This window comes from Metopolophium dirhodum, chromosome 7 (assembly GCF_019925205.1).
Source record: "Metopolophium dirhodum isolate CAU chromosome 7, ASM1992520v1, whole genome shotgun sequence".
NCBI lineage: Eukaryota > Metazoa > Arthropoda > Insecta > Hemiptera > Aphididae > Metopolophium > Metopolophium dirhodum.
In genome coordinates this window covers 3,387,547-3,404,553 of record NC_083566.1, presented here as the reverse complement: position 1 = coordinate 3,404,553, position 17,007 = coordinate 3,387,547, and the positions used below count along the sequence as shown (strand labels likewise).

Sequence of the window (17,007 nt, the reverse complement as noted above, 5' to 3'; positions counted from 1 at the left end):
TATAATAGTACCTATAAAAATTTATTTAACCTTTTATACATCTTATTTAAAATGTATTTTACAAACTATGATATAAATACTTAATCATAATTTTAACAAACATTGACATATAAAAATAATTTATATTATACATGTGAAAATTCGACGTACAACCTAAACTTATATTTTAGAAAATAACAACATATAATATACAAACATTAAAGTTAATAACAGCAATTTATAATATTAATAAAATTAGTTAAATGCAATTTAGAAAAATTATAACCGTTTTGATAATTTACACACACATTTTATTTAGGTAGGTACTATCTATTAATATAGTCTATACAGTAGGCAAAGTATGAAAGTACCTAAAATCTAAAAATAAATTTAATTTGTTTTCAATGAAAAAAAAAATTGTTTTTTACAGTAGGTACATATTTTATTGTAGTACATCACCAACATTCAAAACTCTTTCACATATTTTCATATGTTTCACATAAGAGTTAATTTTAATGCAATTGTTTTTATTAGATAAACAAATGATTAAGCAATTTTAGTTTAGCAATGACTAATAATACATATTTTAATTTAGGTAACTATTTATTATAATAAAAATAATACATTAAATAATATAATTAATATCACTTCACATCAACACACCGTTTGATTTACCCATTATAAAATATAAAACATTTGTTCATCACCAAAACTGGTTTTGTGACAATTAGTCATCTTAAACGTGTTCTGTATGTTAACATAATTATAACTTCTACAGTTTAAAAATTACACGTTAATACAAATAAAATTGTTATAAATTTTATAGTCAATAATATGTTATTAGATACTTGTTTTTAATAAATAAAATCAAGAATATTTATTTTGGTAAACGTTGTTGCAAAAGTAATAGTGTAATACTATGTTATAAAGATTTGACTATTATTTATCATATAAATACTTTATGAATATTTGTACTGTTCTTAAGACATTTTATGTTTTCCTTTCATTTGTGAGCCTGAAAATTAATTTTAAGTAGTGATTATTATTTAACCTAACCAAACAGCACATTTTTATTTATTCAAAAGAGTCAAAAACATATGTGTAATGTTTTAAGTTTAAACATACTTGAAAACCATGAACACATTCTGTGACCAATCAACAAACACATAAATGGCATGATAAAAGCCGTTACTGCAAAGTAAATTATCACTTCCGTCAAACTTGCTGTAACTTCTCCGATGATAAGATACACCCATCTTCCAGTTGTAAATTTATTATAAAGTAAACTAGAAATATAAACAAACATGTACCAGCTATAGTCAGTTACAGTTAACAATCAGTTAAAACCATTCACAAAAAGGTAGCAAGTATAGGTAACCGCTCTGCAGCAGTACAGTACCAGTGACGAGTGTACTTAGCATTGAGTAAATCACTATAAATTATAATTAATGCGTTAAATTTCAATCCAATGACAAATCATTACAAAAAATGATTTTGAGCAAAAACAAGCAGTCAGTCTTTATTGCTAGTTAAGTCAATTTTATGAAACATTTATAGGTACTTGCAATGTAGGCATAACTACGTCAAACACTGGCTGGCCCTTGCTCGCCATTGAAACAGAGTCCGTAAAATGCCAGTACTCCGCCAACCTAGGCTCAACTACGAGGAACAGTGGCTAGCCTTTACTAGCATATCGATTGAAGCCCGTAATATGCCCGTATTCTGCCAACGTAGGCATAACTACGACGAACACTGGCTAGCCTTTGCTAGCATATTGATACTGGCCCGTAATATGCCAGTACTAGATCAGCACTAAACTACCAGTGCTGGTTTTCCAGTACTGGTGTAGTACTGGATAAAATTATGGCCAGTACTGTACCCGTAAGGGCCAGCCAACTGTTGGCTTCCAGTACAGTCACAGTACTGCGCCCTTCGTGAGTGTCGGCGTAAGTCACAATTTTCCGATTGGGATATTGCCATTTTAATAATTTATTTTAGTATTAGTAAGACGGTAGGTTGAATTAATTTTTGCCGAAAGCATTGTATTTTTTATCGTTATTAACTTTTTAGACAAGGTATGCCAGGAACATAATATATAGTCAATTTAACAGGTTCATAGTATAAAATGCGGATAAGTGGATGTCGCGCTGCAGTACATTAGGTTACAAGTTAGTCAATGTATAATGGATTGTATTAAACTTGAATTCAATGATATCATTGTATAAGAAAAACGATTCTAAGCGGATACGGTTTGTCAGTCAGGATTTTTTATATTGTTATTATTTATTATAGCCTGGTAAGTTGAATTAATATTATAATATTATTATTTTTTATTCGTTGCTATGGTGATTAACAAATCGTTAGAAATTAAAATCCCATTTTTAGCGGTTTTTAGTATTTTGTCGGTAGTTTTTCCCGTGGCATTAAATAACTATTGAGAAAATCGAAAAGTGGCCTTTCTTAAAGTACAATCTTGATCCAATTTGCTAAAAGATCCTTATCTTTATAAGGTACTATATGTTGAAATCAAAGGACTCCTTCTGGTAGAAATTTTGTATACAAGATAAAAAAAAAAAAATTAAAAAAATAAACAACATTGTAAAACCACTAGCTTCCTCGCTCCGCTCAAAATCTAATAGGCAACAGCATACAATTATTTTTCTAAATGTTTTGAAAATGTAATTTAAGTACAAAATATAGTTTTCAAATTATGACGAATTTCGTATATAACTTCATAAGCTTATAAAAAAAATGCCAATGTCTCTTTAAAAGTTATAAATAACCTATAATAACTTATGGTGAACTTGCATTACATTTTCAAGATTTTTGATCAAACGAACATTTTTTTATCAATATTTATATAAAATAAACTAAATAAAATAAAAAATGTCAAATGTCTATAAATAGCTCAAAAACAGAAAACATATTTCGAAAATTGTACCATGTATGTAAAATTATTAACATGTAAAACTATTAATATTTGTGAAAATTTCAAGTAGTTATTCGTTTTTGATTACAACAATTACACTGCTATTCCACTGTGTACGATAAATTATTCCCGTAACAAACCACTAAATAGGATGATGCGTATTGCCAATGAGGATCCGTCTTTTAGTTTTTAAGTTATAATTTGTAATTTTTTTCTTTTGTCTTATTTCCTTTTCTTTTTTAATTGTTATATCTACTACACATTTTGTATTGTACTTTTACTATGTTAAATTTATATTCTGTACTTTGGGCTGCGGCCCGTATTAAAATAAAATAAATAAAACAATAACCATGAACAAATCAATGAATTATCCAATCAATATTATGAAAAGCAGTGGCGTCCGCAGGGGGGGGCTAACAGGCTGTAGCCCCCCCTCCCCTATTGTCCGTATAATATTACTTTAAAAAAAAATATTTATCAAGTTTCAATTGTCAACTATAGTAAGCAAGACGTAAATTTCATATACATCTGACCAGAATGAATTCATTTTTGAAAAAACATTGTATTTGCATACCAATTTTCTTAAAATTATCTGTAATTTTTCGGTAAAAGTATGAACTATTTATATGAAAGACCTTGAATTAAATTGTCTAGCTATACAAATTAACTGTGGTTTTGTAGAAATTTGAACTTTAAATGCTTATAAAAAATAACCATGATGCCTATATGTATCGTTAATATTTTACCTATAATAAAAACTTACGTATTATATTTTTAAGCTTTTTGACTTTTTGATAAATAATTTTTTATTGATATTTATAGAAAAAATTTAAACTAATCAAATACAATCCAAGTGAGGATGGTATAACCAAGCTGGTTACCAAACAATTTTAATAAATTTTCATTTTTTTCCCCAATTATTTTAAAAAGCACTGAGCATTTTCAATTTCGACCTGCTAAAAGAACCAACTAGATCAAATTTGCTTCCAAAAACATACATTGGGAATCGAAGCTTATGATCAGAGCATTTTTTCTACCAGAAAAGTTGAAAAGTTACAAACATTTGAAAATACCTCGAATAAACGTCTGAAATTATTAGACTGGACAAAACAAAAATAAAATTGTAACTAATTTTCAAGCCCCCCCCCCCCCCCCATTGAAAAATCCTGCGTATGCCACTGATAAAAAGAACTGGGTATTTTATTTAATTTTTAGAATGTCTTTAAAAGTTATTATATTATATAGGTAATCAATAAAAACAGTAGTATTTGGGCCATTTGGTGTATAAGAAGTATTTTAAAGTTCAAATTGAAACCAAACAAAACTATTACTAAGATTTATTTCTATGATAGTATGATCTATGATTACAATGTTCTTGACCCAATTATCTTATTATTAGATATTACCTATTATTGACTGATAGCAAAAGTTTAGATTATAATTCTTTATCACAAGGTTATTTCTTATTACCAACCAACCAAATACCCAAGCCAACCTTATTAAAGTTTCTAATATTTAATTTAAAATTAATAAAAACTAGTTAGGTAAATTTGAGTTATTTTCAATTTCTCTTTAAGGAAATAAAATAATTAATGTTTAAAATCAAAATTATGTTAAAATATTTCAAATTTTACTAAAATACGGAAATTATTTGTTATTTATATAGTAGGTGTCGAATAAACTTCATCATTTAGTAAGGCACTGTAATGGATGTGTTAAATTTGATTTCAATGATAAAACATTGTAATATTGTGTTTAAGATGAAAAATGATTCTGAGCGAAGACCGTCAGTCTTTTTTTTTAGGATATATTATTATATTATATATTTTATACTAACAGTTTATTTATTTATTATTGTTTGTAAGTAATAAGCTAGATTGAACTAATTTTTACAAAAAAATAAATAGCATATACATTACACCTATTTTATAATATATATTAAAATATTATTTTATAGAATATTACTGCAACTGTTATTTAATTATAATCAATACCGCAGAACGGTATGAATAGGTTCCTGGTAAATGTAGCTTAAAATTAATTTAAATATTTTAAAAATTGCATTGTGTATAACAAAAAATACATGCAGACATGCAGTAACAAAAAGTATCAACGAATAATTTTTTTTTTTGAATTTCAAATAACTAAAATCATCATTTTTCGTTTAAATGTTCAATTTCGATGGATTTGCGTAGTACCTAATTATCTTGAAAAGAACTGAATATTTTTCACTTTACTAAAATATCTCTACACGATTTCTCCAATAGCGTAATTCTTTTATACTATTTAAGTACGACTTATTTCTATGTTTATATGCATAATCGCAATCAATATGTCAACCAATATGTTACTCAATCATGGGAAGTAATGCAATATGAGGTAAGTACATGTACAATGTACATGTTTAATTATATATTATTGTCTGTAGAATTATTGTGGATTGAAGACGCGATTGTTATTCAAATGTCATTATATATAGTAGAATATTGAAATTAAAATCATATCCACTTCTGCGTAGTATATAAAATGCAATATGTATATTATATCTCAAGTTCAATTTATAAGTTGTGTTTATCCTTGAAAATGTGCACGCACATAGTTCGAAATAATTAATCGCATTATTCGTTTATATTTATACATTTTAGTGTAATATTGTGGATTGTTATTCAGTGCTATTTACATATTTTTTTTTTTTTTTTTGTGGTATTTTAATTATATTATACATGATTTTACTAGATCACCGTAACAATTATCAACATTGAAATAAATATGACTGGGTAATAGATATTATTAACGGGGTGAGGGTCTTACCATGTGACGTATGTGCCAGACAGCGCGAACAGTCCCGCCGTGGATTCGATTAGTTTGGGCAGACGATGCTTGGTGGTGGCCATATCGAACAGCGTTAACACGATCGGATTGGTATGCACTGCGTGGTTATACCAATCTGGTATCCAATTGTTCATTTCGTTCGGAAACAACAGTGGCTTGTTCACCGCACAGATTGCCCAAAACATAACACATACATCCTACATATCATATAATTGTACTATTTATAGACTGCTAGTGAAATAACGAAAACGGGGCGAGTAAGCTGAAAAAATTATTCTGTACCTATATACACATACATATAATATTTATATATATATCATATATATTATGCGTGTATAACCATACATAATATAATTTAAGTGTGATCGAAGAGCATATACTAGTTACCACAGTGGTTACATTTAGTTAAAGTTTGGTATCATAAGGAACCGAGATAAGTGAATGTGAAACCACTTTTATGTACTATTTTAGTTTGTAGGTACTTTTAATAATTATCATGGACTAACTGACTAAGATATCTTAGTAAATCTTAGTATATCTTAGTCCGTGATAACATGTAAATTAAAAACACTGATAAAATAATATGTAACTATACAATGGCTAATAATAATAACAATAAAACAACCATAATATAGAAATTAATTATGTAATTAAAAAAGTAGCAGATTATGGGTTGATAAAAAATTGTCGTCTTTATCGTATAACCAGTACTGTTACCGCAAATAACAATTACGGTAACTGTAGTATACTCCTCAGTCTTCGCCCACAATATACCGCGTATATTAGGTATATGGATGTCCTATAATCCATGTATATACAATATATTATCTATGTATATTGTATATAACATCATTATTATTATATAATAATATATCAGGTACCCTGGTACCAGTGTATCATATTTACTTAGACCAATCATTTTGATGAAAACACATTTTTAAGCAGTTTTATGTTTAGATTTGTATCTCATATTAAGGCCCAGTTGCACAAAAATATATGGGTTCAATAATTAGTTATTGGTCCATTAAATTGATTATTGAATCGAGAATAATTAAAATACATTTCACAAAGCCATAATACCGTATTGAATCAATAAGTTATCGACCGTTAGTCACTAATGGATTCCTTAACTTATAGGCCCGATTTCGGTCCAATAAGTTTTATTGGTTCGATAAAATTAAATTAATCATTATCAAATATATTCTATTATCGACATATTCATACTATCAAGTATCAACATTATAATATAAATAAAGGTTTGTGCAACGATTTATAATATTAATTATCTATCAATAATATAACAGTTATAACTGATGGAGTCAATAAATATCCGATGATTTTTGTGCAACTTATAGCCATTCTAACCTATAGGCAATTTTGGTAATATTTGATATAGTGAAAAGTATTATTCATCATTATTTAAACATTTTATTGACAAAAACAGAAATAATAAATAATGTAGAATATTGAATACAATATTGAAGGTTAATTGGTGTTATAGAACGTTTTAAGTAGACGCGTGTGGAATTTTTTTTCAAAATAATTTAATTTTAATTAGTGCAATTATTAATTGTACGAACCTTGAATTATGTTAAAGAATGAGTGTTATACAACAATAATTCAATATTTATAGACTTAAGTCGTAAATCATAATACTCATTAATAAAAATTACTCATCATTAGACAACATTAATGAGACTCTTAATTTTAACTTTAATTCATCAATACCTACCATTTAAAACATATTAGGAATATAACCTATTCTAAAAAAGATACGGTAGTTGTATTTATTATGATTAAAATATTATCAAATAGGTACCTACATACAATATATCATAATAATTATTTGGAACATCTATTTGGAACATCTATTTCGGACACCTATTCATATTTTATAATGCATATATTCAACACATAATTATAATTTTTAATCAAATTCTTTAATACATTACATAGTAAGTTTTAATTGTTTAGTCAAATAAATAATACTTACAATTGTTACTGGAAATACAAGGCTGACAAATATGAAATCTCTTATTTTCTTGTTCTGTTGTAATCTAAGTTTTTTCCACGACTTTCCAGGGCCTGAATCGGCAAAGTCTATGAAAACCGTGCAATAAATAAAGTAAGAAATTTGCAATATCTGTAAAAAATGTAAATTAAACTGCATTATATATAAATACAATTAATACTAACGCAAGCAAAATTATTTTATTAGATAGGTACAATTATAAAAACTAAGATTTTTATAGTTAACAGATTTACAAAAAAATTTATAATTCAATTTTAAATATATATTCCCGGAAACCCTCCCAGAAGGCACAGGTTAGTGGTTACAATGGCCTCGAGACCTTATTTAATTTAAACACCATAATCATATAAATTCATGCCTAAGTACTGTCATTACAGGATGGTACTTCCCCAACGCTATCAAGCTTCTTAATATACTAAATAAATAAATGTCATCGTCATCATTCATCAGTCATCACTTATATGCTTATTGTAGGTACCATTTTAACAGACTGTTGAATGATTGAAATTTAAAAAAAAATGTCTATCTACGTAACTCATTGTTAGAAAGATCAAAAAATTAATAATATTTAATAATGCGATTAGATTGATTTTTTTCACTTATATTTTATAGTAAAGAATGCAACGTGAAACCAATAGGTATCTACTATCTACATTATACATATAATAATATACAACCATCATAATTTACTATGATTAATATAGACATGTACATTGTACACAATATAACATATCAGTCATCAGAATACTGTATGTCGTATGCTATGATACTTTTTAAGACTATAGGTACCGATTTAATAATAATTCAAAATATAATATGTACTCTTATTTTACATAATACATCACACTACATGATTTATAATATTATAATCGGTAATGACGGTAATAAACATAATATATATATATATATATATATATTATGTTATTGTATATTTGTATTAATATGTTACTGGCAATGATGATAAATGATAAATAAATTATAAATTATAATTATATTTCCTATGAAACGTCAAAAATTACTTCAGTTTTTATACAATGACTCTACTAAATAAAGATTGACTAGAAGTTTGTTGATGATATATACTTATCAAGTTTTGTGAAAATTCCTATACAATTTTCATAGGTACAATTATAATCTTCGATGATAATTAGATATAGACTTAAGAGTTAAGAGTCTGGGCTTGATTTGGTCACCAAATGGCACGTCTATGTTTACAAGCTCTACACGTATTATATTATTTTTACAAAATAAAAATAATTGTATGTAATATCAGTGTTTGGAAAAAACGTCGTTCATGAACGCACGTTCACACGTTCACGTTCATATAATATAATATATTATATTATAGTGAACGATACGTCACTCGTTTTTTGCAAATAGAACGTAAACGTGAACGACGTTTATATTTTTTAATGAATTTGATCGATTTTTAAGACGTTCAATTTATTTACCATTTAATAAATATTATATGTATAAAATATATTAATTAATTATATTACAAAAATAATATTTTCATTTTTCCCATTATAATTCCTATAATATTTGTTTGATTGCAAAATATATAAATTAAATACGTGAAATTCCAGTGTCCCCGGCTAGACATACAACAACAATAATATTATGATTTATGATTTCCACGAATTTGTAATAAACCTATTTGGTTTATCATAATATAAGTACCCTAGTATTCGTTTAATTTTATCACTAGGAAATCCTTATCAAAATGTAACTCAAATAACGTGTCAGATATTAAAAATTAATTCAGATACTTTATAAATTGTATAATAATATGCTCTAAAGTCTAAATTTTATTTTTAATTTTTGGTTGAGTCGTATATGTTTAAGGGTTTTTAATTTTTACATTGACTGAAGGCTAATAACGATTCATACAAAAAAATTAAATAAACGACCCAATGGACGCGTTCGTGTTTTAAAAGAACGTGAACGTGAACGAGTTCTTTTTTTTTAGTGAACCGAACACTGTGTAATACATAGAGGTTTCCAATAAAGGCTATTCAGACTTCAGAGGTTTCCGTTAAGAGAGGTTTCACACTTCCACTGTACTTCCTAACTTCTATTTTATGAAATGATAATACGATGTATAAATCATTATCAGGCACTATTAGTTTTGAAACATTGATTGATACACAAACACGAAATTTCATCCATGGAAACAAAAACGTTTAGATCTTCAATTTATTTTAAGATAGCTCTTCAGGAAGTAGTGGGTGGACTTAGATAGTATCATTTGACGACCACAGAGATTTTAAAAACGTAACTGCATATTGAAATGTTAGACTAATAAGGATGCCTGTAGTGATAGTAATAAATAAGTAACTTAAAAGACTTTATAGTAGTCTGCAATTTTGAAAATAAATTTAGCTGTATACGTTTAGTTTGTATAAAAAAATTGCTTCTTTATAATCACATTGTTTAAAAACCATCTACTATTGACTATATAATTATGCCTTAGCAGTGGCGTGTAACATAGGGTCCAAGTGTTGCTCAGGCAACGCCTTAAATATGGGTGGGTGGGTATTGATAGAAGAAAAATAGAAAATTGTATAGGTCAGTATAACAGTATTATGAGGAGTAGATCACCTAAAATTATTTGAAGAATATCAATTGTTGTATGATACACGCCACTGTGCCTTAGCCGTATCTACTGATAAATATGGAAATCTTAGTTTAATTTTCTATATTTATTAAACGTTGTAAAAAAATAATAGGAGATAATATCATTTCATACACTTAAAACAGTCAATTTCATTACTACCTTTTAATTTTTGACATTTGACAGTGGTCAGTGACTAACAGACATGGCTATATAAATCTGAAATGGTGGCTACAATTATTTTCAGACAGACAACAGAGGACAACAAGACGTGTCTATTATAATATTATACGTAATATAAAACACATCCGATAAGGGAGGATGCTAAACTGATAAAGCCCCTGAGCCCCCCCCCCTCCCTGGATCCGTAACTGGTGCCTAATTATTATCAAAGATAATGGACATAGTAATAACTTCGTCATATTGAGGAAACTATAAATACCCACTCTAAAAAAAAATTAAAACCAACTATGTATATCCTTAGATTTTTGAAACAGTACCTATCTATAATCGCCTTCTATAAGTCAAAACGTTATCCCATTCCCAGTCAAAATTATGATCTATCAAATGAACACTATATTTGTCGACTACAAATCAACTCTAGAAATACGGAAATGTTCATGATTTCGAAAACATGTGTCATTAAACGCGTGTTAATTATATACAGTTTATGGAATCATACTGCATCATATTAAGAATTTTTGAAATGTATTAATTATCTATATTACAAGATGATTCTTTGAAAGGTTAATAACAATGATTTTCTCAAAAAGTATTTATGTATTTGGAAATAGTTTCTTACATTATTTTAAGTCATTAAAAAATAACAATTTTTAAAGAATAATTATATTTTTTTCAGAGTATTCAAATGCATAAAAATAGAATTTAAAACGAGTTATTTAATTAATCATACCGATGACACTCATAACTTACAACTTGAGAGCATTTAAAGTTTTGATGAATGAGTGAAAATAGAATAACATAAAGATACAACGAAAAACGTTAGTCTAGTATTCGCAGCTCATCTTTATCTAATTGTAATAACAGTTGTTAATAATTTACAACTTGTGTCCAACATTTTTATATGGCATTGAATTCTCAGAAAAATATTATGCTTTTGAATATGAAATTAAAAATGTATTCTGCCATTCAAAAAAATAAAAAACTTAAAAAATTATAACGATTAAGGCAATAACTTACTATATTTTATAACTTTATAACTTTCATAACTCAAATTATGAAAAAAAAATGTATGAAAACATTATTACTTTTTGAGAAAATGAGTATTTAACTTTATAATAGATAATCATACCTATTGGCTATTGTTATAATCTCTACACATTTTTTTACATAAAAGAAAATTAAAAATTCCTTGCATGTTAAACATAGTTATATAATAGACTGTTTTATTGGATGAGTGGTGAATACGGACATTTTTTCAGATCAAAAACATATTATAGTATTATGAAATTTAATAACAGCTTAAAAAATTGCTTTGTTTTGCGAAAACCGATTACCTCGACAGTAATAAAATTGAGTCATTACACCGAATATCCGAATGGTATTATCATTTGTAAATAGAAATGTATGATTCATATATTATGTATTGGACTTAAATAATACATTTTAAAATAGATTTAGGTACCTATATTTAACGCATGATGTAGGTAAAATTGTAGAGTTTCGGAAAAATTCTAATTCAAATTTGGCTACAGCCTATATTATAGGTTAGGTTACAACCAAATTTATAACCTCCTCAGTTCATTGAAAAACTATGTAAAATGTACAATATTGGACCTTTTAATGTATTTTTAATAAATAAATTATAATTATTAAAATATAGACATATTTTTGTTTATGTGATACCTAAGTAAAACGATAAGTGAGTCACAACACTAGAATAAAGTTGAGAAGTAGATATGTATATTGGTTAAACGTAAAACGTTCGTAATTTAGGTACTATTAAATATTATAAACTGTTTATAAATATGCTTAGATACCCCAAAAAACAGAAAATTTGATATATTGCAATATTGCCCATCAACTGCATATATTTTATTGTTTTCGATATTATTAGTTTATTACTTATTAGTTATTAATAATACAAATAAACTCTGTGACGTTGTCATTTTGAATGTTTTGGGTATATATTTATAATATATTATATTATACTAATTCATCCGTTAACATTGATTTATAATATTTATATTTATACCGTGATAAAATTAAACGGAATATATGTTGATTGGTCGTGAAAGATTCAGGGACGGGCACTTATATTGAATAGGTGCAATTAATAATTATGAGTAATTAATTATAATATTGAAAAAGTATTATCTTATTACATCATGTATACCTGTAGATTAAATATATTAGGTACATCAGATGTAGGTAGATAATTAGTATATTAAATTATAATATACGCTAATATCTATCAAATATTGCATTTGTTTTTATTGAAATAGAATTAAGCAAAATCATATATCAGTTTTCTATGGTATACAATTTTAAACTCCGGGGGGACGAGGTGGCCGAGTGGTCTAACGCGACGGATTCGGCACAGCCGGTCCGAGTTCGATCCTCGACCACTGGGCGGCATTTTTCTCCGTGCAAGTCACGGTGTCCGGAGAACAAGTGCCGCCTTCCCCCCACCCCGGGGCACGGCAGAAACCTACGGGTGCCCCATTAGAAATTCTGCCAAACACAACACACACGTGTACCAACCTACCCAATATAAAACCTACAGTGCCCTCCCCACACCCAATGGCCTATGTTGCCGCGGGTTACCCAATAAAAAAAAAAAAAAAAAAAAAAAAAATTTTAAACTCCGTTCTTTTATGTGTATAGAACAAATATCGCTGATTTAGCTTGATTATTATTATTTTTTTTTTCATTCCGTTTGGTCACCTACTTTAGCGGGTTTCAATTTTACAAACTACAAAGCCGGACGTGCAGTCAGCGAATAACCGTACAATGTATGTAGGTACCTACAGATAGGTTGCATTTTTTTAAAGTCTTTTACGTTTGACTCTGAATTTACTAATATTATATATACATGCCGGCACTATATACGTTGAATATTCATTTTTGACATTGTTATTACGGTGTCAAATACTCAAATATAATACATTAATAACAGAAGACGATTAATATTTAATACTGCATATTATATATATTATTTTAAAATAGGACGTAGTCTCTAAAAGTATTAATAATCAGGTCCTTAATAAATACACGAATACGAAATAATTTAGTTTTCACTTAGCGCATTCTAATCAATAATATAGGTACCTTGGATTGGATTTGTGTATAATATATACAGAGTGTAACAGAAAGACCAAAAAGTCAAAAAGTCAGTTCTTTCTGTTACACCCTGTATATTAGTTAGGTACCTATTTTGTTAAACTTAGAATTGTATGTGAAAATTAATAAACTATTATTAATTTATTGATATGGCATAAGTTAAATATAGTACTAAAGTAATATAGTAATTCTTTGGAGACGGCCAGAATTGTTATTTAAAGATTGTTTTTTATTTACTAGAAAAAAAATCAGTACTTATAATATTGTTCAAAATAAGCACAATATACATAACTACGTGACGTAAACATAACGTGATAAGACTACTCATATAGTGATATTTACAGGAAATAAATTGTACCTATACATTACATTAAACACATCATCAATTAACGACGATTTACTTTAAGTTTACTACATTTTTTTAATTACAGCTGGTCATGGCATAAGTTGTCCTATGACCTATTATACTACATTTCTTTAATGACGCGGATAATCAAAGATTAAAATATATCAATATTTGATTATGAATGTATGTTGCTTTTTAAAATTAATAATAAAAACCTATATTATACACCAAATGTATCAAAGTATAATGTGAATGTTTTTTAAAATTATTATTGTGTAACGTATTAAAATAGGGTTAACAGATAAATAAATAGGTAATAAATAAGTAGGTAGTTTTAATTATTTGGAATTTGCTTAATATGAAATCATAAATTAATATGAATGTATTGTTAAATCCCGATACCTATAGACAATTAAGTAAATTATATAATTTAATATTTTAAAACAACATATCATGTTAAGTATAAATGGTTCTGTCCTTATTACTATTATAATTTATTACTTATAAATAATTTAATATAATATACATAGTTCTGATTTATTCTAATGCAATATTTTTTTTTCAACAACTGATGAATAAAAGACGAATTGGTACCTATATTTAATAATATAGCTACATATTTGTCATTTATTATAAATTAAAAGTTTAAGTAATATATGTATAAGTATAATAATATAATATAAGTACGATAATAACTTAACAATACTATTAAAGTATTAAAATATAACTTTAAGTCTTTAATGCTAATATACCTATTAAAAATTATTTATCGTGAATAAAAAGACACTGAATGAATATTAATTTAATATAATATGTACCTACTATTATTCTATGCCCATTGACACATAAGTGATAACTGCAGTTATGAAATAATATAAAATTACATAAATCATCAACTACCTACCGTAAAAAAATTGTATTTAACAGGAATTTTATGTTTAAGTTTAATATTATTACAATACACTTGTATAAACTTGTTTCGTTAAATAATTATTCACTGTTCGTAAAAACACTTAAATTGAGAATTCAATTTATAATGTAGTATTATTCTATAATATACTATGATTAGATGGTACCTATTAGAGTTTTATTCTTGAAATGCACTTTTAATCAGTAACAACACTATTTTTATTTTTAAATCTTTGAAACATAAAAAATACTGTTATAATAAAAAATTTTAATTTAATAGTTAAGTTAATATAAATATCATACTTAACTGATAATAATATTATTCAAATATCTTAAAAATCAATATTCGTTTGAATTGATTTAATTATTTTGCCATAATAATGTAATATTCAAAACAAATCCTATATTAATTTAATTACATTATGTTCCATATTTTATTTATAAATGCATTAACATATTTTTTTAGTAATCGTGTCTTACGCTAAAATACGTTTAAATTTCTCTTAATGTAGTGAGCAAAAAACACGAAATCGTTAAGAGCATATTTCAACATCTTTTTACAGTTTTTAGGGCCTAATTTACGATGTTAACGTGATATTACCTACGTACCTATCATTTATTTTCTCCACAATTTGACGTTTTGTAGCAAGTAATATGTATAGATACCTACCTATTACTGTACGTCATAGGTACTACATGTGGTTGTCAAAATCATACCTTGCTTAGTAAGGGAAATATTATCACGTCAAAATAGCGGCTTGCGTATTGATATAATATAATGTATAATACTGAATTAAACGCTTAACACCACTTTCCAGTAGCAGCAGTCTCTTACCAGATTCCACACGGAGATGCATTTCCACCACCAGTTGGAACCTAGATTACCCCACGTGGGATGATCGACGCCGTTCAGATCCAACACAAACAGCCCGTAGTACGACACGTACACGTAATAGAACGTGATGAACAATCGAGACACCCTGAACAGATGCTGGCGCTCCGCTTCTGTGTACGACCAGCAGCGCAACGCGGAAGTTACGACGGCCGCGGGCCGCTTCGCTGACGGCAACGACGACGACGCTTCCATCGTCGTGTATCGTGATGTTAACGCCATATATATGTATATAATAATTATAGTATATTATTTTTATTTTTATTATTATATACGTTACGGTAACCGCGGTATACAGTGACGGCGACGATATTGTTCGGGGCCCTCGTCGGTCGGCCGCAGCGGGTGCTATGATAGCTATAATATTAGGTAGGTAGGTATACTGCTACTGCTGCAAATCCTGCTACGTCGCTGCCGGACACTTGTGGCGGAACGCCACTGACCGTTCTACGAGGGAACCACGCGTTGTGGTCCTATTATATATAATATTATATGCGTTTGTATATAAGTAGCAATAATAATAATAATAATAATAATAATAATAATAATAATAATTGTATTATATGTATATTGTATTTTATTATAATGAATTATTATTGTGTGGTGGTAGGCGAGTAAGCGCAAGACTCACGCAGAACGTTACATTACGCGCGCATGTAACGCGCATCGTGCAAGGCACGCGAGTTATACTCCCACCGCCCTAGCCGTAAATACCATATGTATATGCAATAACAACACTTTATACACACGAGTGCCCGGACAATGCGATTTTTCGTCTATTATATTATTGTATTATTAATTATTATATCATTATACAGGGTGATTCATCGAGCAATAAACATGCTTGCCCCATTTCTTCTTTTAACAATGAATTTATTAAAATTAGAATTTTTATAAGTACGTAAAGACTATAATATTAATTTCAAATTTTGAGAACTTTTATACTATACTTAAAAATATCTTGCATATATCTTGCAATATCAACATAATGTTCTATTTTTCAAATTAGAACCCCACTTAGGTAAATTATTTAGTGCCAAGTGCTAGTGGCGTACCTTATTCATAATTCCACAAAGTAGTTTTTCAGTTAATAAAATGTGTACATAAACGATTAGGATAATAGTCCTCAAAAATTATTTTACATAAATATAAAATAGATGTAACATTGGAT

The 17,007-nt window shown here is 27.5% G+C and overlaps 1 protein-coding gene across 1 annotated transcript; it reads right to left on the bottom strand.

The window, feature by feature from the left end:
- On the bottom strand, window positions 1-16,377 carry LOC132949507 (androgen-induced gene 1 protein-like). Its single transcript, XM_061020439.1, has 5 exons — window positions 15,780-16,377; window positions 7,734-7,883; window positions 5,720-5,937; window positions 1,105-1,265; window positions 1-994 (listed from the first exon to the last, which is right to left on the bottom strand). Exons 1-5 carry the CDS (start codon window positions 16,056-16,058, stop codon window positions 960-962), a joined length of 843 nt encoding a protein of 280 aa, XP_060876422.1. The 5' UTR covers window positions 16,059-16,377; the 3' UTR covers window positions 1-959.
- Window positions 16,378-17,007: the final 630 nt, after the last annotated feature.

Bases quoted from the DNA above. Each gene is read 5' to 3' on its own strand.
- LOC132949507 (XM_061020439.1), bottom strand. From the start codon at position 16,058: ATGGCGTTAACATCACGATACACGACGATGGAAGCGTCGTCGTCGTTG. The intron at 1,266-5,719 runs GTAAGACCCTCA...TTATATTTCTAG, and splicing joins TCTGGCACATACGTCACATG to TTTACTTTATAATAAATTTA. The intron at 995-1,104 runs GTATGTTTAAAC...ATTAATTTTCAG, and splicing joins AATGTGTTCATGGTTTTCAA to GCTCACAAATGAAAGGAAAA.